General features: G+C 37.2%; 4 protein-coding genes across 4 annotated transcripts; 2 read left to right on the top strand and 2 right to left on the bottom strand.

The window, feature by feature from the left end:
• The first annotated feature begins 1,148 nt into the window (after window positions 1-1,148).
• Window positions 1,149-8,396, top strand: LOC140784004 (uncharacterized). The gene is made up of 2 exons (XM_073131182.1): window positions 1,149-3,163; window positions 6,155-8,396. Exons 1-2 carry the CDS (start codon window positions 1,149-1,151, stop codon window positions 8,355-8,357), a joined length of 4,218 nt encoding a protein of 1,405 aa, XP_072987283.1. The 3' UTR covers window positions 8,358-8,396.
• A 3,050-nt stretch (window positions 8,397-11,446) lies between these two features.
• Window positions 11,447-13,182, top strand: LOC140784688 (uncharacterized). The gene has a single exon (XM_073132212.1). The coding sequence runs from the start codon at window positions 11,638-11,640 to the stop codon at window positions 12,850-12,852; it is 1,215 nt and encodes a 404-aa protein (XP_072988313.1). The 5' UTR covers window positions 11,447-11,637; the 3' UTR covers window positions 12,853-13,182.
• Window positions 13,183-15,031: 1,849 nt separating this feature from the next.
• Window positions 15,032-21,137, bottom strand: LOC140784879 (heterogeneous nuclear ribonucleoprotein 1-like). Its single transcript, XM_073132478.1, has 2 exons — window positions 20,786-21,137; window positions 15,032-16,535 (listed from the first exon to the last, which is right to left on the bottom strand). Exons 1-2 carry the CDS (start codon window positions 21,005-21,007, stop codon window positions 15,438-15,440), a joined length of 1,320 nt encoding a protein of 439 aa, XP_072988579.1. The 5' UTR covers window positions 21,008-21,137; the 3' UTR covers window positions 15,032-15,437.
• Window positions 21,138-21,930: 793 nt separating this feature from the next.
• Window positions 21,931-24,657, bottom strand: LOC140784003 (protein NRT1/ PTR FAMILY 5.2-like). Its single transcript, XM_073131181.1, has 5 exons — window positions 24,564-24,657; window positions 24,242-24,459; window positions 23,595-24,163; window positions 23,077-23,510; window positions 21,931-22,352 (listed from the first exon to the last, which is right to left on the bottom strand). Exons 2-5 carry the CDS (start codon window positions 24,449-24,451, stop codon window positions 21,931-21,933), a joined length of 1,635 nt encoding a protein of 544 aa, XP_072987282.1. The 5' UTR covers window positions 24,452-24,459; window positions 24,564-24,657.
• Between the last annotated feature and the right edge of the window lie 305 nt (window positions 24,658-24,962).

Genomic DNA, 24,962 nt, shown 5'->3' with positions numbered 1-24,962 from the left:
AGTTTTTTTGAACGCTATATGCCCTTGTAGAGGATAAACGTGAGAGTCTGAATTATGTCAAATTATATAATACAGATCTTTATTTTATTTCCTAAGGATGATTTTGAAATGAAAGTAGTATGAATAAAAAAAAAACCTATTAAAGAATCACTAAATAAATTTGAATTAATGTAACAAATTTAGTTAGACCTAGTCTAATTCTTCACTTCGTAACATAGTTGCATGTGTGAGAATTATAGTGCAACAATTCTTTGACACGAAAATTAAGGATGCTTCTCATGTACTGGAGAGACTAATCCAACAGAGAATAGTTAAGGACGTGGGTCCCATGAGAGAAGAAATTTTTGAATTCATAACCCGTGAAAGAAAGAATTGCACCTCTCTTGAACGGAAAAGATAAAAGGGCGTTCCTCTTGAATGGAAGAGATAAAGGGATTCTAGGAGAGCAAGGTTTTTAAATAAAATAGGAAGTATTTTTATGTTTTTTTTAATTATTTTTTTAAAAATAAAAAAATTTGTTTTATTTTGTTAGTTGTTATTAAGGCAAAATTAAATTGAGTGTTTTTAAGACATGAAATACAAATGCCGGGGTTGAATAAAAAATATGTGAATAATAATAAAAGTTAAATTGTAAAGTGTTTTTGATAATATTTTGTAGAATTGAATACATTTTACCCGCTTCTACTTGTAGAATTGAAAATATTGAGTACTAAAAGTCAACTGATAGGAAGAAATATATATTTTTGCGGACTTGATTGTCAGGTTGACTTCTTCTAACTTTGTTCCTAGAATTCGCTGGAATTAGCTTGGATTTGCTTTAACAAATAGCCTTAAAAGTTTTATAATGGAAAGATCTGCAACTTGTAATTGGATAAGCTGTGAACTTTGGGTAGAAAGTTTCCATCCAATAAGACAACGCAACAAACCTAGGAAATAAATTTTAACAACCAGGTTCAGAGAATCTGGAGGCCCTTATACAAGTCATCCAGATTTGAAAACTCCTCATCTGCATCATTTCTTGATCTCTTCTTTCTACATCCATCTTAGACTTAACGTAGAGAAGCCAATTTTGAATTGCCAAAACCTACCATCCAAACATTAATATAACTAGACATATGACCATAATTCAACACCTACCAAATGAGTCCATGACGCAAATCCAACTCCTATCCCTCCTCCTCCTCCTCCTCCTCTCCTCGCTTTCTTCTCTACAAACCAATGCAGAAACTGAAGCAGAAGCATTACTTAGATGGAAATCCAGCTTGCACAATCCAGTTTCTCTCAGCTCATGGTCTCTCATAAACTCCACAAGCCCATGCAATTGGTCCGCCGTCGTCTGCAGCTCAGCCGGCCGCGTCACGGGGCTAGACTTACCGGACTCCGGCATCAACGGCACTCTTGCGGCGCTGGACTTCTCTTCTCTATCTAATCTCACGCATCTCAACCTCAGCGGTAACTACCCATATCTCCAAGGCCCAATTCCTGCATCCATCTCAGCTCTCTCCAGGCTCATCTCATTGGATCTCTCAGGCAATTCCTTCAATGGTTCACTACCACGTTCCATAGGGAGCCTTAAGCAACTCATTCACTTAGACCTGCGCAGGAATAGATTGGCAGGGCCAATTCCGGATGAGATTGGCGAATTGACCAACTTGGTGGAGTTGTATCTCTTGGATAACTTATTCACTTCCTCTGTCCCACGTACCGTAGGAAACATGACCAGGCTAAGCGTCTTGAACCTGGCTTCCAACCATCTCACTGGGATTATCCCACAAGAGTTAATCAATTTGGGACTCTTATCCGTCCTTAACTTGAGCGACAACTCCATATCTATCCCAACCCCTTCTTTTATCGGCAATCTTTCGCAACTCAAGTCTCTAGACTTATCCGGGCTCAATCTCACGAGCCCAATGTTAGAATTATTCCTCGACCCTACCGGCCTTAACTCATCCAATCTCACCTTGTTCCCTAGCATGGAGTACTTGTTTCTTAGAAACAATTACTTGCATGGCAGCCTACCCCCCTTCTTGTGCAGGATGAACTCCTTGAAAGCTCTCGACTTCTCGAGGAATCGGTTATCCGGAGAACTCCCACCGTGTTGGTGGGACGTGAAGGCCCTCGAGATGATGATCCTGGATTACAACGATCTCTCCGGGCCGGTGCCGGCCGCAAGCGGCGGCATGCCTCCCCTTCTATCTCTGCACTTGGGGAGCAACCGTATCTTCGGGGAATTCCCTTCCATGCTAAAGAGTTGCCATGATTTGGTTGTTCTAGACCTCGGGGAGAACGCATTCTACGGCGAAATCCCGACGTGGATAGGGGAAAGCTTTCCATTGCTCAAGATCCTTCGCCTGCGTTCCAATATGTTCAACGGTAGGATTCCACCACATCTACCACAACTTGGTAAGCTACAACTCTTGGACCTTGCTCATAATAATCTCACAGGAAGAATACCTCCTAGTTTTGACCACTTTACTTCCATGGGCATAAGGCAACAAGGGGTGAAAATAGATAGCTCCACCTTTACATACATGGAGAGCATCATGATAGTATGGAAAGGGGCAGAGCTGTCATTCCGGCAAAATCTTGCACTTGTCAATGGCATTGACCTATCAAGAAATTCCCTCTCACACGAGATCCCCACAGAGCTAACCAGTCTTTCAGGCTTGCTCTTTCTGAACTTGTCAATGAACCATTTGGTTGGTGGGATCCCAGAGAAGATTGGAGACTTGCAATGGCTAGAATTCCTTGATTTGTCAAGTAACCAGCTCTCAGGTGCAATTCCTCCAAGCATAAGTAGCTTGACATTCATAAGCTTCTTGAATCTATCCAACAATAACTTGTCAGGAAGAATACCGACGGGAAATCAATTGCAGACACTTGACGACCCATCGAGCTACAGTAACAATGAGGGGCTGTGTGGGCCTCCATTGACTGAGATATGTCCAGGTGATGAACCCTCCACTCAGCCACCAGGCGAAATTAATGGTTCTGACGGAACTGATGATAAGATGTGGCTCTTCATATTTGTAGGGTTGGGGTTTGCTTTTGGGTTTTGGTTATTCCTGGGCATTTTGTTCTTTAAGGAATCCTGGAGATTGGTGTATGTCCATTTCATCGATAGTATGCAAGAGGAGGTTTCGAAAAAGTTGAAGAGACTCTGATGATTTTTATATGTAGTCCAGATCACGAAGGCTTGTATCAAACGTTTAGACTTATCTGATGTAAATAGTAAATGAGTAGATTGTTTGTAGCTCTAATTTTGACTGTGAAGAGAGAAGCGTGGTGAAACAATTGCTTTATGTGAAGAACCTGTGTGAACTTTCACTTTGGTTAATATTGATTCATTAAATAAACATTCATGGAGATACGCTGATTCGTATCTAAACGGCATAAATTCAGTTTGATAAGCACAGGGATGTGCATGTTGAAGATTTGACTTAAATTTATATTTCAGTATTTTTCAGAACTGTTGTGTCGGAGTATTCGAACGCAAAGTCAAGAGAGCAATTGTATCGGCAGGCGTTCGAACAAGCCCTAAGAGGTGTTCAAATGCAAATTCCCGAGAGCACTCACACTCTGCAGACGTTCGACTGCCATTTTGCGTTCCGGATTGGTATTCCGAGGGCGTTCGAACGGGCCTACGGGCGTTCGAGCACCCCGTGTGATTTTCCTAACTTAAGTCAGTCCTATAAATATCGATATGAGGTTTTAGGACTTATATGATTGAGAATATATGATTGAGAGAACATTTATGAGGGTGAGCCACTATTATATTGAGAGTGATTAAAGTTGCTAAACTCTTTATAATTATGAGATTTGCATAGTGAAGAAGATTGCTCCGCCCGTGAATGTAGTTACATCGTTGAACTACATAAATTTTGTCTCTCTCTTTCTAACTTGCTTCTATTTCGTAATTACTTGCATTAGAGTGTCTAATACGTGACTAAGAGTTGATTATTGTTATTCTATCACTATTAGCACCATATTAGAGTTTTTTCCAAACTTGTATTGATTTTGCCATTACCATTCCACTTGTAGAATTTGGGGGTGAAAATTTTGCTTCAGCTTCTCTCACTCATTACGCATTTAGCTCAACAGTGCAGATGTGGCAATACAACTCGTGAGTGATGTGGTAAGCCAGCTTAACCTTAGTGGGGCTGTCAAAGTAATCAAGTTGCTCGAGCTCGATTCAATATTAGGTTAAATCAAGTTCAGGTTGAGTGAGCCATGCTTAAGGTCGTCGTTGATCGTCGCTTCATATCTTGTGTCTTTTATCTCTTCTCGCTTGTACTTAGCTTTTTTAATTCTTAAATTTTTTTGTTAATGATCATGAGCCTTTATATGCTAATTATGAGTTAGATAAAGCCACTAGCTCTATGTGATATCTAAGTTAAGCAAGTGAACTGGCTTTTCTTTGAAATGAATTAAAATAAGTTAAAATCATGCATATATAAGATTCTAGAAAAAAATTTATTACATATGAAGTAATTAAACCCATAACTTGTAATATGATTTCATAGGATCTAACCATTTGGCTGCTTTGACCAGCCTCTCATGCTTAAATTAGATTGGACTTGAATTCCTTCAAAGATTGAACTGTCGAACACTACATTTTTATCTAAAAAATAAATGAATCTCCTAAGAGAATGGCAGCGTGATATATGAAAAGGGAGATATAATTCAAATTAAATTGCAGGAAATTATACTCATGAATTCATCAGGTATGCATTAATATCATCAAGTGATGCTAAAGTAAAATAAAGTTTCTTTATACTTAAATTAGCTCTATGTCTCTCAAAAGCCCATAGATTACTACCCCTGTCTTAGGCCTAATTTGTTATATATGTCTATTTTCATTGTTTTTATTTAGTGAACTGAATATTAATATATAAGTATATTTTTATAAAAAATAACTAAGATATCTTTAATGAAGGCCTAATAAAATATAATATTTATTAAATTCAGCTCATTATATAATGCTCGGCCTAGGCTTAATATCTCATGAGCTAATAGGTGATAACGAGGTATAGTATTCCAACCTGATTCAGCCCAAGTGATTGATGGGTCAGACTGTGAATAAATATTTAAACTTGGTTAGTTTAAAAAGTCTGACCCGACTCACCTAATGATCACCTCCGTAGACAACCAAAAAGTTTGGCTCATGAAAGATGCTAAGGCTTGGGAGTTGGGACAAGGAGGCTAGGGTTTGCAAAACATTTTCCCCTTAGGGATTTTCTCTATAAACATTGATGCTGGTAGCTTTTAATAAAGTGAAGTGTAAAGTAAAGTTTTAAATTAACTAAAGTTAATAAAATGTTTTCTTTCTTTTTAAAGAAGGAAAGTCCAAGTGAAGTAGCAGGATTTTTTTGTCGGTACAAATCAAAAGTAGAGAAGTAGAGAAGCATCGAACACTCTCTAAACCATGGGAAACCAACACATTAGTGGAGAGAAATAAATGCTATAAGAGAAAGACAAAGAGAAAGATGCAGGGAGAAAGAGAAACATGCCATACTTTAAAAAAGAAAAGAAAAGAAAAGAATGAGAAAGATGTCCACTAATAAAGCTCACCTAATTCTAAATTGACCCAGGAGGACTTGGATTTAACGAGTCTATGCCAATGATTCCCTTGAAGCCATTCACTAGAATTGACTCAGTGAATTGTTATGCTAGGAGACTAGGAGTTCATCCTAAACTTGTAGGATTTGTCTACAGTTCAAGTATTGTTATAGATATATAAATGACTTAAATATTCATTTTCGATCGAGTTGACAGGGACCTGATTTATGTCTTAGGGGGTGTTAGTACTGAGACTGTGATGTGATAATCAATTTAACTTATGTCAAGAATAAAATTAAAATTAAATTAAAAAAATAATAAAATTAATATATTATTATTTAATTATTTATTGAGGACTGAATTTAATTAAAAAATAAAATTATTTTAGTGTTTTAGTCCCTAAACCCAAAACAAAGAGGGGTTTAAAGTTTTTATCCTGAAAAACGACGTTCATGGAATGGACTTTGGAAACATGCCCGCCTTACTAACTAAAGCTCATTTAGTTCCAAGTTGGCAGGAGAGGACTTGGAGTCAACTAGTCAATGGCAATTTTAAGGCTAAACTTGACTTGGAGTCAATCTATTACCCATGGCAGTGGCAGGAATTATATAAGCAGAAGCGTAGTGAGTATCGTTCATTTCCCACCAAATTATATATCAATGGAGCAAATACACTTCCACTCTCTCTACCTCAACCTTAACCTTCCACTACTCACCCTCCTCTTCCTCCTCTCCTCTTTGGGAACCAATGGAGAAACTGAAGCACAAGCCCTTTTGATATGGAAGGATAGGTTGAGCAATTCTAGCTCTCTTAGCTCATGGTCACTCGCCAACTCAACAAGCCCATGCAACTGGTTTGGTGTCGTCTGCAACCCTGCTGACAACGTTGTGGAGCTTAACTTAACTTCTTCCCAACTTAACGGCACCCTTGCTGAATTGCACTTCTCTTCTCTACCTAACCTCACCAAACTTGATCTCAGTTTCAATTGTCTTTATGGACCTATTCCAGAAGAGATTGGAAGTTTGAGCAATTTGGTGAAATTGTACCTCTCGGGGAACAATTTCACTGGATCGATTCCTCGTGCAATTGGGCTTCTCAAGAGCCTTACTGAGTTGAACTTATACTCCAACAATTTAGCGGGTGGAATTCCTCCAGAGATAGGAAACATGACCGAGTTGAATGATCTAAACCTCGCTTACAACTGCCTGACTAAAGAGATCCCACAAGAAGTAAGCGGATTGATTTCATTAACTTACCTAAACTTGAGTGGCAATAGCATAGCAGGATCCTTTCCTTCTTTCATTGGTAATCTTTCTAAGCTTAAGTTGCTCGACTTGTCTGGACTCGGGCTCACCGGCCAAATACTAGACATGTTCTGTGTTATGAGATCCTTGGAACTTCTTGACTTATCAAACAATCGGTTATCAGGAGAGCTTCCTCAATGTTGGTGGAACATGAATCTTCTCCGCTTCATAAATTTGGAAAGTAATAATTTTTTTGGAATGATCCAAAATTCAACGAGCACTACCAACCATTCTCTTCGATCACTGCACTTGAGTAACAATAGTTTTACAGGAGAGTTTCCTTCAATACTAATATCATGTGAAAATTTGGTTGTTTTAGACCTCGGGGAGAATATGTTCTATGGCAAGATCCCAACATGGATAGGCGACAACCTTCAACTACTCAAAATCCTTCGGTTACGATCCAATATGTTCAGTGGTACCATTCCTCTACAACTATCACATCTTAGTAACCTACAACTTTTGGACCTTGCAAACAATAATCTTACAGGAAGCATACCTCGCAGCTTCAAGAATCTTAGTTCCATGGCCAAAAGACTACAGAACGTTGGAGGAGACTACTTTACTACTCCAAATGACGGTTCAATTCATTGTTGCTATCGAGATTGTTATCGTAGTACACATTATTCCTCTCGAGCTTCACTTAATACTCAAAATGGAGGAGGTTATTGTGAGAGTTATGATCATTCTATTCAAAAAGGAGCTTGTAGTCCAAGTTATTGTCAACAAAAAGGAGGTTCTTATGTTGATGTTTCAGGCAAGAATGGAGTTCCTTGTCTCACCCCGAGGTATGCGGCTGATCCTTGTGGTAAAGGAGCTTGTAGTCCAAGTTATTGTCAAATTCAAAATCGTCCGCTTAGTTATAGAGAGAGCATTCGAGTAACATGGAAGGGGGAACAATATTCATTCGAAAACATACTTGCACTCATGACGGGCATCGACTTATCTAATAATCTTCTATCTGGTGAGATTCCTACTGAGTTAACAAATTTTTCAGGTTTGGTTTTCCTAAACTTATCAATAAATCATTTGACCGGTGAAATCCCAATGTTGATTGGTCAGTTGAAATGGTTAGAATCTCTTGATTTGTCGAACAACCAACTCTCTGGTATAATTCCTGATGGTATCTCTAAATTGACAACTCTTGATACCTTAAATCTATCAAACAACAACCTACGGGGAAGAATACCATCAGGAAGTCAACTGCAAACTTTCAGCAACCTAAGCTACATTGGTAACGATGAACTTTGTGGCTCTCCATTGACTAAGAGTTGTTCACCTGATGCGGCTTCTACTCTACCATCAAGTAAAGCCAACGGAAGTGGCCATGGAGATGACATGATCTGGATCTATGCCTTTACTGTGCTGGGATTTATTTTTGGGTTTTGGTTATTTTTTGGGGTTTTGTTTTTTAAAAAATCATGGAGATTTCTATATATTTCCTTCATTGATAACATGCAAGTCAAGATCTCAGAAAAATTGAAGATCATGTAACTTCGAGTCAGTCAGTCATATGTTTTGAGTTTCCACAAATAATGCATGAATTAATCTTGTATCTCAGGACTCTTTTCATTTTTTTTTTATCATTTCTCTGAAAAATAAAACAATTAATTTTAACTCCCAGGATGAGTGTTCCATAATCTAACAAGAAGAAGAAAATTATAAGGACTACTTGCACTCAGTAAACCATTTAGATCGCCATACAATATATTGAAATGAAAATTCCCAAGTAGATATTAATTGAAATGCTGTAATAAAAATGCCAACTTTCATCTTCTGTCAAAGATAACTTGAGACATGACATATCATAGATTGACATTAATAGCAACATAACAATGTGGCAATAATCTAATAATAAGTTAATAACCTCATCAAAATGTTTTAAGCTACACAGCCATAACTCATAAGCATGAGCTACTGCTCTAATGCCTCATCTCAGGCAAGTTATATATGGATCATAAGATATTAATTAAAGTTTGCAAACACTTTATGATTAAAAATTAAATGCTATCAACTATCATTTGCATCAAGTATTGAAACCATCGATAAAACAGATGATTATTCCTGAATTACATTCTTTTCCAGCGATGAAACGAAAGCAGGCCATATATCAATGGTTCCACCATGCAACCAGCTCCAAGAAACCCCTCAGTATAATTTTCAGTTGTGTGACAGTATCAGATGTTAACAAAAACTACGGATGGACATTGAAACTATTAGCTACCACATACCACCTCCCAATGCAACAGTAACTTCATCTGACAATTGGGATTGTTAAATTTCTGAGCCAAGTGGAATGCGTACTAATGGCAACAAGAATATTATCCATCACATTTTGAAGCATTCAACAGTTATCAAGTTAATGTCGTGTGACACCAGTTGAATTAGCTCAATGCATTTATCTACGACAGCTACTAGTTATTACAAAGGCACGTAACATGTGAAACAATTGCATGCAAAAACACTAACATGTCTAGCCTTATCAAGTGCTTAACTAAATGTTCCATGGTTCACATAATGCAAGTAAAACATCTTATTATCACATATTAATGTTAATATGTCCACCAATATGTAAAGAAGAAGTTTAAGTCAAAACATCTTTACACCTTATTAATGGCCAAAGGATGAAAAGCTTCTATATAGTTTCTAAAACTAAATGAGCACCAATGACATAACAATAATCCCAAATATCAAATACAAACAAGAGAAATGTTTAGAATGAGCTATTCCAGCTTTTAACCTAGAGGAAAGCAAGAAAATTAACATCTCCAAATCATAACAAACTTGAGCCTACAGACAAAAATTGCAACATTTAAAAGTTAAGAATGCACAAGCTGCTATTGGATGTAGGGATGCTCCTCGTAATAGCTACTTATTATAAGGGAAGATAGTCTACTATTGAATTACTAATAGATTCGAGCATTCTAACCATGGTTTGAACTTTCGTCCGAAATCAAAAAGTTTCGCCCGAAACCGTGGGAAACCATCACATATTAGTGGAGAGTAATAATGCTAAAAGAGAGTGATAAAGATGCAGAAAGAAAGACAAAGAAAGATGCCATACTTTAAAAAAAAAATTAAAGAAGAAAGATGCCATACTTTAAAAAAAGAAAAGAAAGAGAGATATGCCCACTAAAGCTCACCTAATTCCAAGTTGACGCAGGAGGACTTGGAGTCAACTTGTCTATGCCCATGTTGGACTTGATGTCATTCAGTAGAATAGATTCATCAAGTGATTTCCAGTCTAAACATCGACGGATCGTGATTGACTCTAAAAATATACCTGATTCTATCGAGCTTAATCTTGAGCCCAATTCGAGCAGCTTGATTCATATTCTTGAGTGGAGTTTTAGACTAACGTAGGTTTGCACACCAAAGATCATACCTAGATAGGTGAGTTGCATATTTATTTGCTGGAGTAGATGACTTCTAATCTGCATAAATACTATGAAGGTATATTCAAATAGAATCACTTCTTCAAATGGTAATAATTGTAATAAGAATCATTAACACGATGCGAGTTTTTATTTACCCTTAACAAGTTAGAGGGTTTGGAATATAAACTTCTGAACCATCCAATGACTTATGTGTACTAAGTATTTTTCCATCTATGAGTACTCCAAATAGCTTACCGAGAAAGTGATTTATATTAAGAAAAAAAATGCTCTCAAATAACAATATTTTTATATGTGTATTTGTCATGTTTTCATGCGTCCATGTGGATTAAACATCATATACTTGTATAAATAAATTGTCATCTTTTTTTCCAAGGATGAATCTCTTATCGTCAATAGAGAAGTATGTAGTGAAGTGCAAGGTCTGGAGTAGAGATAGACTCCGAGTCTTCTCTATAACCCCAAGTCTTCTGGAAATTGGCTCAACACAACTCTTCTCTTTAGTAGGATAAGTCGTGTGAAAGATATTAGTGTTGGATTGAGGCCGGATGAGTGCATGTCCATTGAATCAGGTTTATCAAGAAACTGACAATTATCCTACCTCAAACAATTACTGTTCGGAGAAGTATATGCCCATCCTGCATTAGAAATCAACTTTCATAGACTTTGAGTAATGATAGATACTTAGTTTAACATGAAACGAATATTGATAAGTTAATATGTATTTCTTGATGCTAATGTTCTGATAAGTATGCATGTTATTTTATAATAAATGATTACATATGTCATAATATTTAATCAGAGGTTGTTTCTTTGAGACAAAATTAACTATTATTTAATCAAGATTCCAGGGAACAGGTACCCCATAATTTCATAGTCCTCTTTAGTTTTTCTATATTTTAAATACAGAACAAAACTGAATCGTTAATTTATTGTGAACTACGTGTTTCATTGCGAAGCTATAGTTAAGTTGCAATTAATGGTCAATTTTTAAATTAGTGGAGGAAACTTCGTACTTCATTTTCCTTTTGGCAGAGTGGAATTCTCTTTGCAAAAATATGATATGTTCCGCACGCACTTAAACGTACAAAACCATAGGGTGTGATTATTACCATCGGATGTGAGTTATCACGAAAGCTTCTATATAAACCCCCGGAGTCTTTGGGATAGACAATCCTTAGCCTTAAGATCACGAGAGATTTAGCTATGAATTCCTTGCTGTCTATACTAAATTTCCTCTCATCGGTTCTATTACTACTCCCAGTTCTCTCGAGTGTTATATTGGTATCACTTGATTCACAAGGGAGAGCCCTTCTTCAATGGAGATCCAGACTTAAGAGCCACAAAACTATAGACTCATGGAATATTAAAACTAGTCCATGCAATTGACTGGCATCGCATGTAGTAGTAGTGCCATTCATGGAGGGGGATGCATGATCACCGCGCTATACCTGCCGGAGATGGGTCTAGTAGGGACACTCAACGACCTCAGCTTCTCAGCATTGGTGACGTTAACAAGTCTCAATTTCTCCCTCAACCAACTCGATGGATCTATTCCATCTGTCATTGCTGCTCTTTCTAAACTCACCTCTCTTGATCTCTCCGAGAATCAGATAAGTGGCTCTATACCCTCTACTTTGGGTAACTTGACCAAGCTTAGAACCTTAGATTTGTCTCAAAATAATCTTTCAGGTTCTATTCCAAAGGAACTAAGAAGCCTCAAGAGTCTATTAAGTAACTTGTCTTCTAATGTCTTAAATGGCTCTATTTCATATGAAATAGGACATCTCTTTAACCTGAATGAATTAGATTTATCCAGAAATGACATAGCAGGTCTGATACCTTTAAGTCTAGAGAACTTGACCAAGCTCACTATCTTATACCTTTGGGATAATAAGCTCTCTAGTTCAATTCCTCATGAAATAGGGCATCTTTCCAATTTGAATAAATTATCTTTCGGTAACAATAGCATAGAAGGTCCAATACCTTCAAGTTTAGGAAACTTGACCAAACTCACTGTCTTATATCTTTGGAGTAATAAGCTCTCTGGTTTCATACCTCATGAAATAGGGCATCTTTCCAATTTGAATAAATTATCTTTCAGTAACAATAGCATAGAAGGTCCAATACATTCAAGTCTAGGGAACTTGACCAAACTCACTGTCTTATACCTTTGGAGTAATAAGCTCTCTAGTTCCATTCCTCCTGAAATATGGCATCTCTTCAACCTAGATAAATTATCTTTCGCCGAAAATAACATAGAAGGTCCAATATCTTCAAGTTTGGGGAACTTAACCAAGCTCAGTTTCTTGCAACTTTGGGATAATAATTTCTCTGTTTTCATTCCTCCTGAAATAGGATACCTCTCTAACCTGAATGAATTAGATTTCTCCTCAAATAGCATCGCAGGTCCAATACCTTCAAATCTTAGAAATTTGACTAAGCTCACTTTCTTATACCTTTGGGGTAATAAGCTCTCTGATTCTATTCCTGATGAAATAGGAAATCTCTCAAACCTGAATGAATTAGATTTCTCCTACAATAGTATAGCAGGTTTAATACCTTCAAGTCTTGAGAACTTGACCAAGACTTGAAGGTAATTTGACGTGCCTCCATACCCTGGTACTATCGAACAATCAATTCAATGGTCCTTTACCGGAGGAAATGATTATCATCACAAACTTAATTAATTTTGACTTATCTGGAAATTATTTCTCTGGTGTCTTACCATCGGATGTGTGCAAAGGAGGTCTACTACAATATTTTTCTGCTTCGGACAACAACTTTGAAGGACCAATACCGAGAAGCTTGACAAACTGCACAAGTTTAATCCAACTTTGGCTTGAAAAAAATCAACTCATGGCAGATATCTCTGACTTGGGAGTGTACCCGAACCTAATATTTATGGATTTGGGTTCCAACAAGCTCTTCGGTAAGCTCTCAATATATTGGAGTGGATGCTAACATAAGATATGAAAATTATTATTTTCTAATAACTTAAGCTTTAGAATAGCCGGTGAATTAAAATGATAACAGAATGAAGATTTTGAGTTTGAATTTATCAAATCTATCTATTATTTAAAAATATAAAACCTCCACTATGTAAGTTGACTCCACTTCTTAGGATTATCAAAATAGTGCAAGCCCAAAAACGATGAAAAATATTAAAATATAAAATATAAAAACTATTATATTTTAACAGCTTATGCTTTTATAGTCGTTTGAGTTAACAAATTAAACTTTCTTGCCTAATATCGAATTATTGTTTCTCATGAACAATCTTTTAGTTGGTACCATATTTTTAATTGGTTATTAGGAGAGTTTCCTTAATGTTGGTGGGACATGAGTTTTCTACAATTCATGAACTTGGAGAATAATAATTTTTCTGGGAGGATCGTGAGCTCAACTAGCACCAATCATTCTCTTCAATCGCTGCACTTAAGTAACAATAGATTTATACGAGAGTTTCCTTTGGTACTAAGATCCTGTAAAAGTTTAATTATTTTAGACCTCGGGGAGAACATGTTCTACGGCAAGATCCCAATGTGGGTGGGTGATAGCTTTCCATCACTCAAGATCCTTCGCTTATGATTCAATAGGTTTGAAGGTAGCATTCCATTGCAGTTATCACATCTTGGTTTGCTACAACTTCTAGACCTTGCAAATAATAATCTTACAGGAAGCATACCATACGGTCTCAAGCAACTGGCTTCCATAGCCATAAGACAGCAGAAGATGACAATATACAATGCTTGTGATTATCAATATACAGAAAGTGTTCAAGTAATATGGAAGAAGAAAGATTATTCATTCACAAAAACACTTTCACTTATGACGGGCATAGACCTATCAAATAATCTTCTCTCTGGAGAGATCCCTACGGATTTAACAAGTCTTTTAGGTTTGCTCTTCCTAAACTTATCGATGAATCTTTTGAGTGGTGAAATCCCAATGATGATTAGTGCTTTAGAGTGGTTAGAGTCTCTTGATTTGTCAAAGAACTAACTCTTCAGTACAATTCCTCCTAGTATCTCTAACCTAACAAAGCTTGTTATCTTAAATCTATCAAGCAACAACTTAAGAGGAAGAATACCACCAGCTGGATACGAATAATTTTTATTCGTTTTATTCGTAAGTGTTTGATACGAATAATTTTTTATTATAACATTATTGTAACTTGTATGTAAGGGTGGCAATGAATTGACCACGAGCTACTTGGGCTTTGCCCCAATTCGAGCCAAACTCGTGTTCGGCTCATTTAGCTTAACGGCTTAAATCTAGCTCATTTAGAATTCTATTAAGTCTATTCACTTAACAAATAATCAAAACAAGTTAGATGCTTTAGAATTCAAAAATTATAACATTGTGATATTATGGAGAAATTAAAAAACAATAGCTAATTGAGAACTAAATAAAATTTCGAACCAAATATAAGTAAGCTAATGCCTTATTCGTGTTCGGCTAGTTTATATTTCGAGCTTACATTTTGGCTTGTGTGCAGTCATTTAGTAAATGAGTAAATCAATTTCGAACAAAATTTTAAATATTTTAAGGAGCTAAAATTATCACGAACTGGAACTACAAGCTAGATTGACAGCCATACTTGTATGTTTAGACAACTTTTGGTCTTGATTATCTGGGTTTAGATAACTTTCAGTCTTGATTACCTCGACGTCTATCTTTAGGCAACTTTTAGTCCATGCCAGCGAGCAAGTGCCCTATTATGACTTTGACGTTTAGGTTCTAAACTATCTTTTAATCTGACATAAAATATTGATGAGATGGTAAACTTCCTCAAACTTTCACCTCAAATATCAAATACAAACAAGAGAAATGTTTAGAATGCGCTGCTCTAGCTTTTAAACTAGAGAAAAAGCAAGACAATTAGCATCTCCAAATCATAACAAATTTAAATCTACAGACAAAAATTTCATCATTTAAAACTTAAGAACGCACAAGGAGTTACTGGATGTAGGGATGCTCCTCATAATAGCTACTTATTATAAGGGAAGATAATCTACTATTAAACTACCAAGAGATTCGAGCATTCCAACCAGTCCAAGCATCTGTTTTTAGTCACCAACATATCATCCCCCTTGATATGTAAGAAGCTTAATATATAGGAAATACTTGAGCAACGACTTCTAATATCCATCTTCTGTCCCCATAACAACTGCTACTAAGTCTGCCTGGTTTGTGCACCACTGAAGCCTCCACCATAGCTAGCTGACCCACCAGGAGGTCCACTTCCTTGACTAGTTCCATAACCTCCAACCTGAGAAGGATCAGACCTCCATGCATCTGGATAACCAGAATTCCCTCTCCCATCACCATAGCCACCACCCATGTAGCCAGAACCAGCACCGAGTTCTCCTTGCTCAGCAGCAGGATTGCTAGCACTACCGCCTCGGCCTCCAACGGCCCCATATCCACCCTGACTACCAAACGATCCTTCTACTCCACCATACCCTCCATACTCATAATTCTGATTCCCATATCCAGTGCTTGCATTGGGAGACTGACCAGTAGCTGCAGCAGGGGAATTCCATGTAGCAGATGCTCCATAAGCTGGATTTGAACCGTAGCTTCCAGAGCCATAAGCAGATGGAGCTTGATTACTCCAAGGACTTCTACCTGCACCTGGAGGAGCACTTGTATAACCTGTAGAAGGAACATTTGGATTTCCATAAGCTCCAGCAGGTCCACCATAACCAGGATTAGAACCATTATAGCCCCCAAAATTATAACCTCCATAACCAATGCCATTGTTTGTACCATATCCATACCCAGGTGTACCATAGGTTGGATAACCACCACCAGCTGCCTGTGCCTGCATATACCTATTGGAATCAACTCTACCATCATAATTGCTTGTATTGACAGTAGAACCAGTATTAGTGTGGTAGGATCCACCACCGCTCATTTGGTTTGCTTCTCTCGGGAGGGCACGCTTAACCTCCACAACTTTGCCAATAATATCATGGAAGGTCTTCTGTAGCACATGATCAACTGCATCCTCCGAATCAAAAGAAATAAATCCAAATCCTCGGGGACGCTGAGTGCTTTGGTCATACATGATAACAACATCAGTTACGTTTCCGTAGTTCTCAAAGTACTGACGGAATCCCTCTTCAGTTAAAGTGGGTGGAAGCCCACCTACAAATATCTTTTTTGTCCTAAAGTTACCACCACTACTACCAGAGCTTCTCCCAACACTGGGGTTCATAGCCTTCGCAGTCTGTTGTTCCTCTCTTGACAGAGCCCTTTTTGCTTCCACCTGGAAATTTGAACAGCAATTTTAAGAGACAAAGTTCATGCCATCTCTCCAGGTAATGAGGGTATATCTCTAACAGAAGAGAGGAAAGTAAAGCAAAGAAAAGCCTAAAATTTCATCCTACTATGTACTGAGCCATTTGAAAAGTATATAACCATCTGGAAGATGGTAAAATAACTTATAAGTACAAATGAAGTCCATCTTAATGGTTTAGGTAAAGTTTGGTCTATCATAAACTCAAGTGCAATATGCATCACATCTACCAAGAGAAATCTCTACGGATGCATAATATGCAAGTGAACAAGTAGCAGAAGTCATTTAAAACAAGATAATATTCTTATACCAAGAGGCACCATAAGAAAGATAAGGAGAGTGCAGACACCATGTTATCGTAGTCCAAAGTCAAACAAGTCATTTATAAATTATATGCAATAGATTAAAGAAAATAGTAATGTAGAAAATGAAAAGGAATAACAACTGTAGAAATAAATTTTACTCTACAAGTCAATTTTCTTTCAATATTTATAAATAGTTGATTTTTAGTTGGAGATTTCAATGTATACTTTGCAACCTTTTTGAGTTTTGAAGTCCTATTTGGAGGCAAAAATATTAACCAAAGCCATAAAATCATCGTACAGAAGTTGAAAGGTTCAAGATCCCACAGATGAAACATTTATGCTACTGATAAGTAAGATTTCCTTACATAGCAAGGTAAGAGTGTAATACACAGGAAGATGGGGTAGTTGCAAATGAGATATGCAGTATTACTTTTAGTACGGAAAAAATTTAACAATCTGGGAGAAAGAACTGAACCATATGATCATGTCCATTGGGTGTGCATAGCTTGTAATCAATGAAGCTAAAGTTATATAAAGTTCAGTTATACTTAGCATTTTTGTCTCGCTCCACTGGACAATGGAAGTTTAGATCCACTGGAGCTGGAATTAATTTGGGCTCATCCCCCTAAGTCTTGGACTTGGACCAATGTAACTAATAAATAGAAGTTTATGGAGAGGCAAATATTTTAATCAAAGCCCTAAGATCATTGTGCGGATATTGAAAGTCCCTCCAGGTAGCAACAATCAAGATTTCAAAACTCATTATCGGAATCGGGATCGGCCATTCAGAAAAACAATACGTATCGGCCGTATCAGATTAGACTATTTTTTAATCATATAAATTTTAAATATTATTTAAAATATAAGAATTTTTTAAAAATTTAGAAAAATGATAAAAAATAATAATTATTTACAAATGAAGTCTAAAAACTAAAAATTACATTAATTTATTCAAAACTTTAATAAATATCGAATTGACTCTCCCTTCTCTTTCTCCTTCTCTCTCTTTTCCTTCTTCTCTCTACCTCTCTCTCTTATTGCCATAAGGCAAATTTTACATTTTTATTTCTTCTCTCTCTCTCTCTCTCTCTCTCTCTCTCTCTCTCTCTCTCAATCTCTCTCTCTTATTGTCGTTTTCTCTAATTTTTTTTATTTCTTCTTTCTATGTTTTCTTTCCCTCTCACTCTTCACTCTCTCTCTTGTTTTTCTATCTCTCTTTGTTACTGTAGCAAATTGAAGGAGAGAGAGATAGTCGGAGAAAGACATTGGAGAAAAGAAAGAGAGGAAGTAGAAGAAAGGGAGATGCTAGAGAGAGATATTAGAGAAAAATGTGAGAGATGGAGCACCGGTGAAAAAAGAAAATGAAAAAAAAATTGAGACAAAAGAGAGGTGGAGTGAGAGAAGAGAGAGGGAGAGCCCATATCAGGTATCGGCCGATCCGGCCGATCTGCTTATATCTAGCTGACTATAGATTGAGATCTGCCGAAACTTGGAACCATATTGACAATCTTGGTTTAAGGATGTTTAGTGCCTATTATTAGGGATCTATGGAATGAACTTTGTTTAATTTCAAGCAATGGATTGATATCTTTTCTTCCACTCTATAGAATTATCTTCTTCCTTTTATAATTTCTTCTTCTTAGAATAATTTTTTTGTATTAAGACACGACTTTCAACCATTACAGTACTTTCCACTACCACAGTTAGTCTTCTGAATTCCGATATATCCTACCTTAAAGCTCTGGATGCTCAAGTTTACAAAATATAGCATCAGATAAAATCAATCTTACACCAGCAGAATGAGCAATATGGAGGTAAAATAGTATCATGACTTTTAGTATTTTACAGGAGTTAAATGGGAGGTATATTTGCATCTATTAGATAATATAACTTGCTTCCAAAACCTGTCTGTCACAACACATAGTGGAGAAATTCAAGCCCTATAGTATAACATTGTGCTTTCAAATAGAGTTTAGTTTGTAGGGCCACCGATGAACAGAAACTTTCCAGAAATGAATGGTTTTCACTCTAATACTACTTAATGCAATCTATGGATGGAAAGGATCAAATAATTCATATTGTTAAAAGCTTAGCCTTTTGTCAAAAAAAAAAATTTATATTGTTGAAAGATCAAAGATTGTGCACAAGAAAAAACAAAATTTTCATGAGAAAACTAGAATTGGATAAGGTAATATCACATAATGGATTTTCTTTGTGATTAATTAAATAACCCATATTGATTAAAATATGCAGGTGCCTATACAGACAAACCATTTCATGCAACCACTCCTTGGACAACCCCATCAATTTTTGATTGTTTTCACTTATAACTCAAGGACAACCTTAATGCTAAGAAAGCAAATTATTGCCATTGTTAATCTTGTAGTGGACAAAAGAGTGACCAATATTTCACATCCAAAAGGTCTAAAAACTATAGCATACTTCCCTATCTTAAACCACCAAATTATCAGTGGTAAACTGGAGCCTATTTCTACATGTGAGATAGAAATATCTATCAAGATCACACAAAGCAATTAATTTCCAGGCTATCTTGTCATTCCTGAATCACTCTCCATAATGCCTAGTACTTCATAAAGCAGAACAAGTTGACATCTAGCGTATCAAAAAAAAAAATTATTATGATAAATTCCAATGATAAGATCTTTCTTCTGCAGAAAAAGGTCATGGTGCCACCCCAGCTGCGCTATTTGTTTTGGCCACTTCAGAAAGACGAGCATAATGAATAAAATCTCAAAGAAAAATTGGTGAACTTGCAGTCTCCTTTTGTTCACATTTTTTTCAGATAGAAATTATCTAATATATCCTACTAAATTTACACAGAAATTTACGTGACGCAATATAGGTTTATGAGATGAGCCAAGTTTGGCAATACACTTCTAGCAATAACATGTAAATGATCAGCTTATATTCAAGCAATACACTTCTATCTATCTCATAAAGAGCTTGAAAGGCAGTTTAGTACACCTACAATCTCAGAGAAAAATTATTTATGAAATCTGTCTCATTAACCAACTAAAATCTAGATTCTGAATCTTCTTACAGTAAATGAAGGCAGGATTTTTCTAATTCTATTTCATACTGGTTCTGTTATTGCAATTGTTAAACTCATACTTACCATTTTTTTTTCTCTAGTACATTTCACTTGCAAAATTCATAGCAAATATCTGCCAAAAAGATGGAACATTCAGAACCAGAAAGTTTCTGTGTTAAAGAAAAGATCTTTCTAAAGAATCAGAAAAGACCATTGTAAGCTCAAACATTTCATGTCATTCTGAAAGTAGGCATTTTGCAACACAACTTTAATGTCAATACTAGTTTCACACCTTCATAAGTCAAAAGGAATGCAGTGTCACTCATACTGTATAATACTAATAATACCAAACATTGAAACTAAAATAAACAAATTCTTTGATCCTCAACAGCAAGCAATAAGCAAAAGAACAAGGATTATAAGTTAAACCGGCGTCAAAATAGAATGGTAGCAACAAAAAGGTTTAAGAACCTATAACAAAGAATCAAACAACTAAAGACCCATAAGAGTGTTCATCAATATCGCAAAGACGATCACAATGAGAACAGCTACCATAGAAAGGTACAGAAAAAAAAAAATCAATGCATCCTACAATCACGATGCCTCTAAATCCGAAAAAAGATGTTGTCAAAAGAACAGATTTCAATTATCAAGCCAGAAAAGAATGATATGACAATTCCTACAGTATCACAAAAGGATAATTCTTCTCTGCAAATATCAAAATAACAACAATTGTACAAACCTTATGTCTTAACAAAACCCCATGAACCCAAATCATAGAACACCCAAAACCCAAAACAAAAAAATAAAAGAGTCGAAGAAGCAACTTAATAAGGTCAAAATTCACACGCGACCACACTCACCATCCTGTCGTCGATGGTGTGGCGGTCCTGGAGGACCCGATCGAGGACGGCGGGATCCGCGAAGACGATGAATCCGAAGCCCCTCGGCCTTGCCGTGAGCTTATCCTTCATGATAACCGCCTGTAATACCTCCCCATAGCTTCCGAAGTAATCCCGGAGCTTATCCTCCGTAGTTTCCCAAGATATTCCCCCGATAAATAACTTCCCCTGATCCGAGTCCATCTCGCTTTATCCCTTCTCGCTATCTCTCTTCGCTCCTTCCCTCCAGATATGGAAATCGAGATGTCCAACGAAGGAGACGAAGAGAACAAGAGGAGGAAGGAATACGAGAAGAAGAGATGTAAGTAGGATAAATTCTTTATATATTTTAATGATGTAGGGTTTTAGTAAGGGATTGTGGGAGAATCATCTCATGTTATGGATCCGGATCCGATACGATAATGGTTTTGGATATTACTGTATCTGATCCTAAAATGGTTCGTTGTATACTTAGATAGACCTACTTGTTTTTCTCCCTTTATTCTGGTATATATAAGCCTATATTTTAAATATAATCATTTGTACAAAAAAAATAATTTTTGATTTTATATGATCATCTATCATATGTTTCACTACACATAATAACTATCCAATATTTAATCATGTGATATATAATTGGATTTAATTGGTTCTTCAAAGTAAAACTAAAAATAAATAATTTACAAGATCAAAATCATTTTTGTTTATTCGTGCAACTAACCCTTTTGAATAGAGTAATCTATTATTTTTGGGGGCATTGCAATAAAAACACTTTTTTAATTTTTAAAATTATAAGGTTGAACTCTTATATGCATTTTTTATATAAATTATGCGTATTTTATTATCAAAAGATGTGCATCCAGTCAAAAATAAAACACACGTAATTTAAAAGCTTAATAACAAAAAAAAAATAGAGACTTCTTTTCAGGATATAATCTAAATTCGACTCTGAAGTGATCTTTCCTAGCCATTTTCAGATTGGGTGCTGTTTAAATTTCAAACTCTATTTAGATTTAGAATTCAACTAACAGTATCACTGTTCAGAAAGAGATATGAAAATCTAAAATTTCAGAGTCTTAAACATGTGAAGGTAGCGTAAGGAAGGCAATCCTATCCCTTCTCTTACATCACTTGCAGTGTCTCATTGTCTTCCCATGTCTCAGTATCAGCCTCCATGGCTCCAGTGTCGTAGGAATAAGAGAAGGAAACAACAATAAACAAGAGAAGGTTACTACACTGAGGATGACAAAGAAACCATAGTAGTAGTCCAAATGAGAGTCATTCAAGTTATCCTCAATCCACCCTTTATGTCCATCTCTCTTGGTAATGTCAGACACTGTCTTCAGAAGAATACTACTCAAGAAGTTCCCTATCCCCAAGCTAGTAGTGAAGTAAGAAGTCCCCAAGTTCTTCATACCCACAGGTGCTTGATCATAGAAAAATTCCAACTTTGCGACTTCCAAGAAGGTATCAGCGACGCCCATCAATGCGAATTGCGGCAGGAGGATGAATATAGAAAGAGGGAGTTGTGCAAATTTACCAAATGGGTGAAGGTAGTGGAAGCAAGACCTTCTTCACCCCCAAATATCACAAATTGGGAATAGTGAAAGAAAACACAATGCAAAGCTTGAAAACCTTCAATAAGGATGTTAATGGTGATAGAAAAGCCCTAAGCAACTTCTAATCACGGATTAACACCCTAATATATGCAAACACCAAGCAAGACAACAATGGAGACAAAAGAGAGAGAGAGAGAGAGAGACAAGATTTACGTGGTTCGGCGATGTGCCTACGTCCACGGGCGGAGCAATATTCTTTACTATGCAAATCCCTCACTTACAAAGAGTTTAAGAACTCCAATCACTCTCAATACAATGGTGGCTCAACCCTCATTAATGTTCTTCCAACTAACCAGCCCTAAAATCCCCTTTAGTATTTATAGTTAGGGGTTTTTTCAGTGTCGCGTTCGAACGCCCTCGGGGCGCGTTCGAACGCACCCAATGTAAACCCAACAAAAACAAGGGGCGTTCGAACGCGGGAGGGGGCCGTTCGAACGCCTGCAGAAACAGCTGCTCTCGGGTTGGCTTGCGTTCGAACGCGGCTGGGGCCGTTCGAACGCCTGCTTCATAGACTGCTCTCTGTCTGAGCCTGCGTTCAAACGCCCTCAGGGCGCGTTCGAACGCGCGGCACAGAAATGCTGAAACATGCTGAATTTTTTACTGAAACTGAATTTGAGCCAATTTTTAACGGGAGTGCAGTCTTCTTCTTATCCACTAGTCCATGTTCTCTCACAATCTTGAGCTTGTACCTTTCTGTGATGGATGCAGTGGCTATAATGATAACATGAATTATGAGTCCAATCCCCATTCTTCGCAACAATGTGATACCTCTCGGATTATTCGTGTACTTCTTTACAGCGGGAACGAAGAATCGATCATAGAGTACAATACTTATCAGCATGAAGATTGTCACAAATGCAGTGAGGCTAGCAGGAGGTATCTGGAAATGAGAACCCATGCTCCTGTTCAGAGTTGTCCCTTGCTTGATGAAGAGGGTATTGATCTGTGCAATCATAACGCTTGGTATGATAGTCACGACTAGGACTGGTAACATCTTCATCATTTGCTTCGTTTCTTCGACCTGGGTCACCGAGCAAAGCATCCAAGGAGCATTCGCGCCACGCTTCACCGAAGCCTTGTCGAGAAACCTTCAAGCTTAAAGATGAATGGCTCATCTGGATAAAAGGCTTCATATTTGAAGTGTGAAATCACAGTGGTATATAGGATTGCACCTTAATGAAGGGGTATGGTCTATTCTTAACCTCCCATTCTTTGCATAGTATTCCACATCTAGCTCATTGAGTTCCTTGAAGTCATTAGGAAGAGGAACTCTCCATTTACTAATGGCAGCAACTAGTACTCTTGCAATTGTTGTCAGTGGACTTCCTGATGGCACCTTGTGCCTATAATATGGTGTTCCAACTAAGCAGACTAAGATAGATATGAGAAGCCCAAACGTTGGAATCCCGTAACCGACGCCCCAACCGACATTGTCCTGGATGTAGATGATCAAGGTGTTGGCGAAGAGAGTGCCAAAGAAGATGCTGAACATCCACCAGTTGAAAAAGGAGAGCTTCTGAGCTCTCTCGTTGGGCTCATAGTCGTCGAATTGGTCTGCTCCCATCGTCGAAATGTTCGGCTTCGTCCCTCCAGTCCCCACTGCAATTATATACAATGAGCAGTAGAATATACCTACTTGGAATGGCGTCGCGTGGCTGTTGCAATCGGCGGATTGCGGTGGACTACATGTAGGAGGCCTCAGTGAGGAGAGTGAGACAGTAAAGCTTAGCATGCTCATACCCTGTTCATCTTTACTCTTTTAGATTTGATAACTATGCAGATGATAATAAAAGGGTTGGTACGAAGGCAAGTTTGATACTATTAGATAGATTGCAGAGGCGATAATGAACGTCCGATATCGTCCGAGATACGCATCAGCTATGTATGCACCTAGAATTGGTGTCAGCCATACAGTTCCAACCCAATTGGTGACATTGTTTGATGAAGACACTGTTCCCTCGTGAAGCTTGTCATTCAGATATAGGACGAGGTTTGATGCAATTCCATAGTAAGCCATCCTCTCAAACATTTCATAACCTGCAAAATTCCACAAAAGCTATCTATGATTTAATATTGCTGTATAAATTACAAAGCGATTGAACACTTTCTTTTCTCTCCATTGTTATGATTTATTGACTCACCTTCAATGAAAGAGCATGCAGTCCATCTCCCTCCTTTAGATGGGAGGAAGGGATGCCCTTTGAGATCGACAGAGCCATCCTTGGTAGTTTCCTCCTCAGGCCTGATACCTTTCTCTGCCACTGCCATGTGGATGCTTCTCTTTTAGTGACGTTTGACATGTTTCTTTGCAGTCAATACTTTTGGCATTCTCTTTCTTTTCTATTGTTCAAACTCTTCACTATGGTCTATGCATCATAATAAGACAATAAGGTCAGCATCAAAACTAGTACAAGCACCTTGGTGCATCCTGGGCCATAAATCCAAGGAGAAGAGCCATGACTTCAATTGCCAACTTTCTTGGGGTTCTCTGTGGATGGACATTGGACACATTTGGCCGCTTCTCGACCTCGATGTAATCG

This window comes from Typha latifolia, chromosome 3, assembly GCF_019914945.1.
Source record: "Typha latifolia isolate L0001 chromosome 3, TyphaL0001v2, whole genome shotgun sequence".
Classification (NCBI taxonomy): Eukaryota; Viridiplantae; Streptophyta; class Magnoliopsida; order Poales; family Typhaceae; genus Typha; species Typha latifolia.
Note: the sequence above shows the minus strand (reverse complement) of the source record. Positions and strands in the feature narration are given on the sequence as shown.

Excerpts from the sequence above, each read along its gene's own strand:
- LOC140784004 (XM_073131182.1), top strand. The coding sequence starts at position 1,149 with ATGACGCAAATCCAACTCCTATCCCTCCTCCTCCTCCTCCTCCTCTCC. Across the intron at positions 3,164-6,154 it reads AAAAAGTTGAAGAGACTCTG|TGGCAGGAATTATATAAGCA; the intron begins ATGATTTTTATA and ends TACCCATGGCAG.
- LOC140784688 (XM_073132212.1), top strand. The coding sequence starts at position 11,638 with ATGCAATTGACTGGCATCGCATGTAGTAGTAGTGCCATTCATGGAGGG.
- LOC140784879 (XM_073132478.1), bottom strand. The coding sequence starts at position 21,007 with ATGGACTCGGATCAGGGGAAGTTATTTATCGGGGGAATATCTTGGGAA. Across the intron at positions 16,536-20,785 it reads ACACCATCGACGACAGGATG|GTGGAAGCAAAAAGGGCTCT; the intron begins GTGAGTGTGGTC and ends TCAAATTTCCAG.
- LOC140784003 (XM_073131181.1), bottom strand. The coding sequence starts at position 24,451 with ATGTTTGAGAGGATGGCTTACTATGGAATTGCATCAAACCTCGTCCTA. Across the intron at positions 24,164-24,241 it reads CCTCTGCAATCTATCTAATA|GGTATGAGCATGCTAAGCTT; the intron begins GTATCAAACTTG and ends AAAGATGAACAG. Across the intron at positions 23,511-23,594 it reads GACCATACCCCTTCATTAAG|GTTTCTCGACAAGGCTTCGG; the intron begins GTGCAATCCTAT and ends TTAAGCTTGAAG.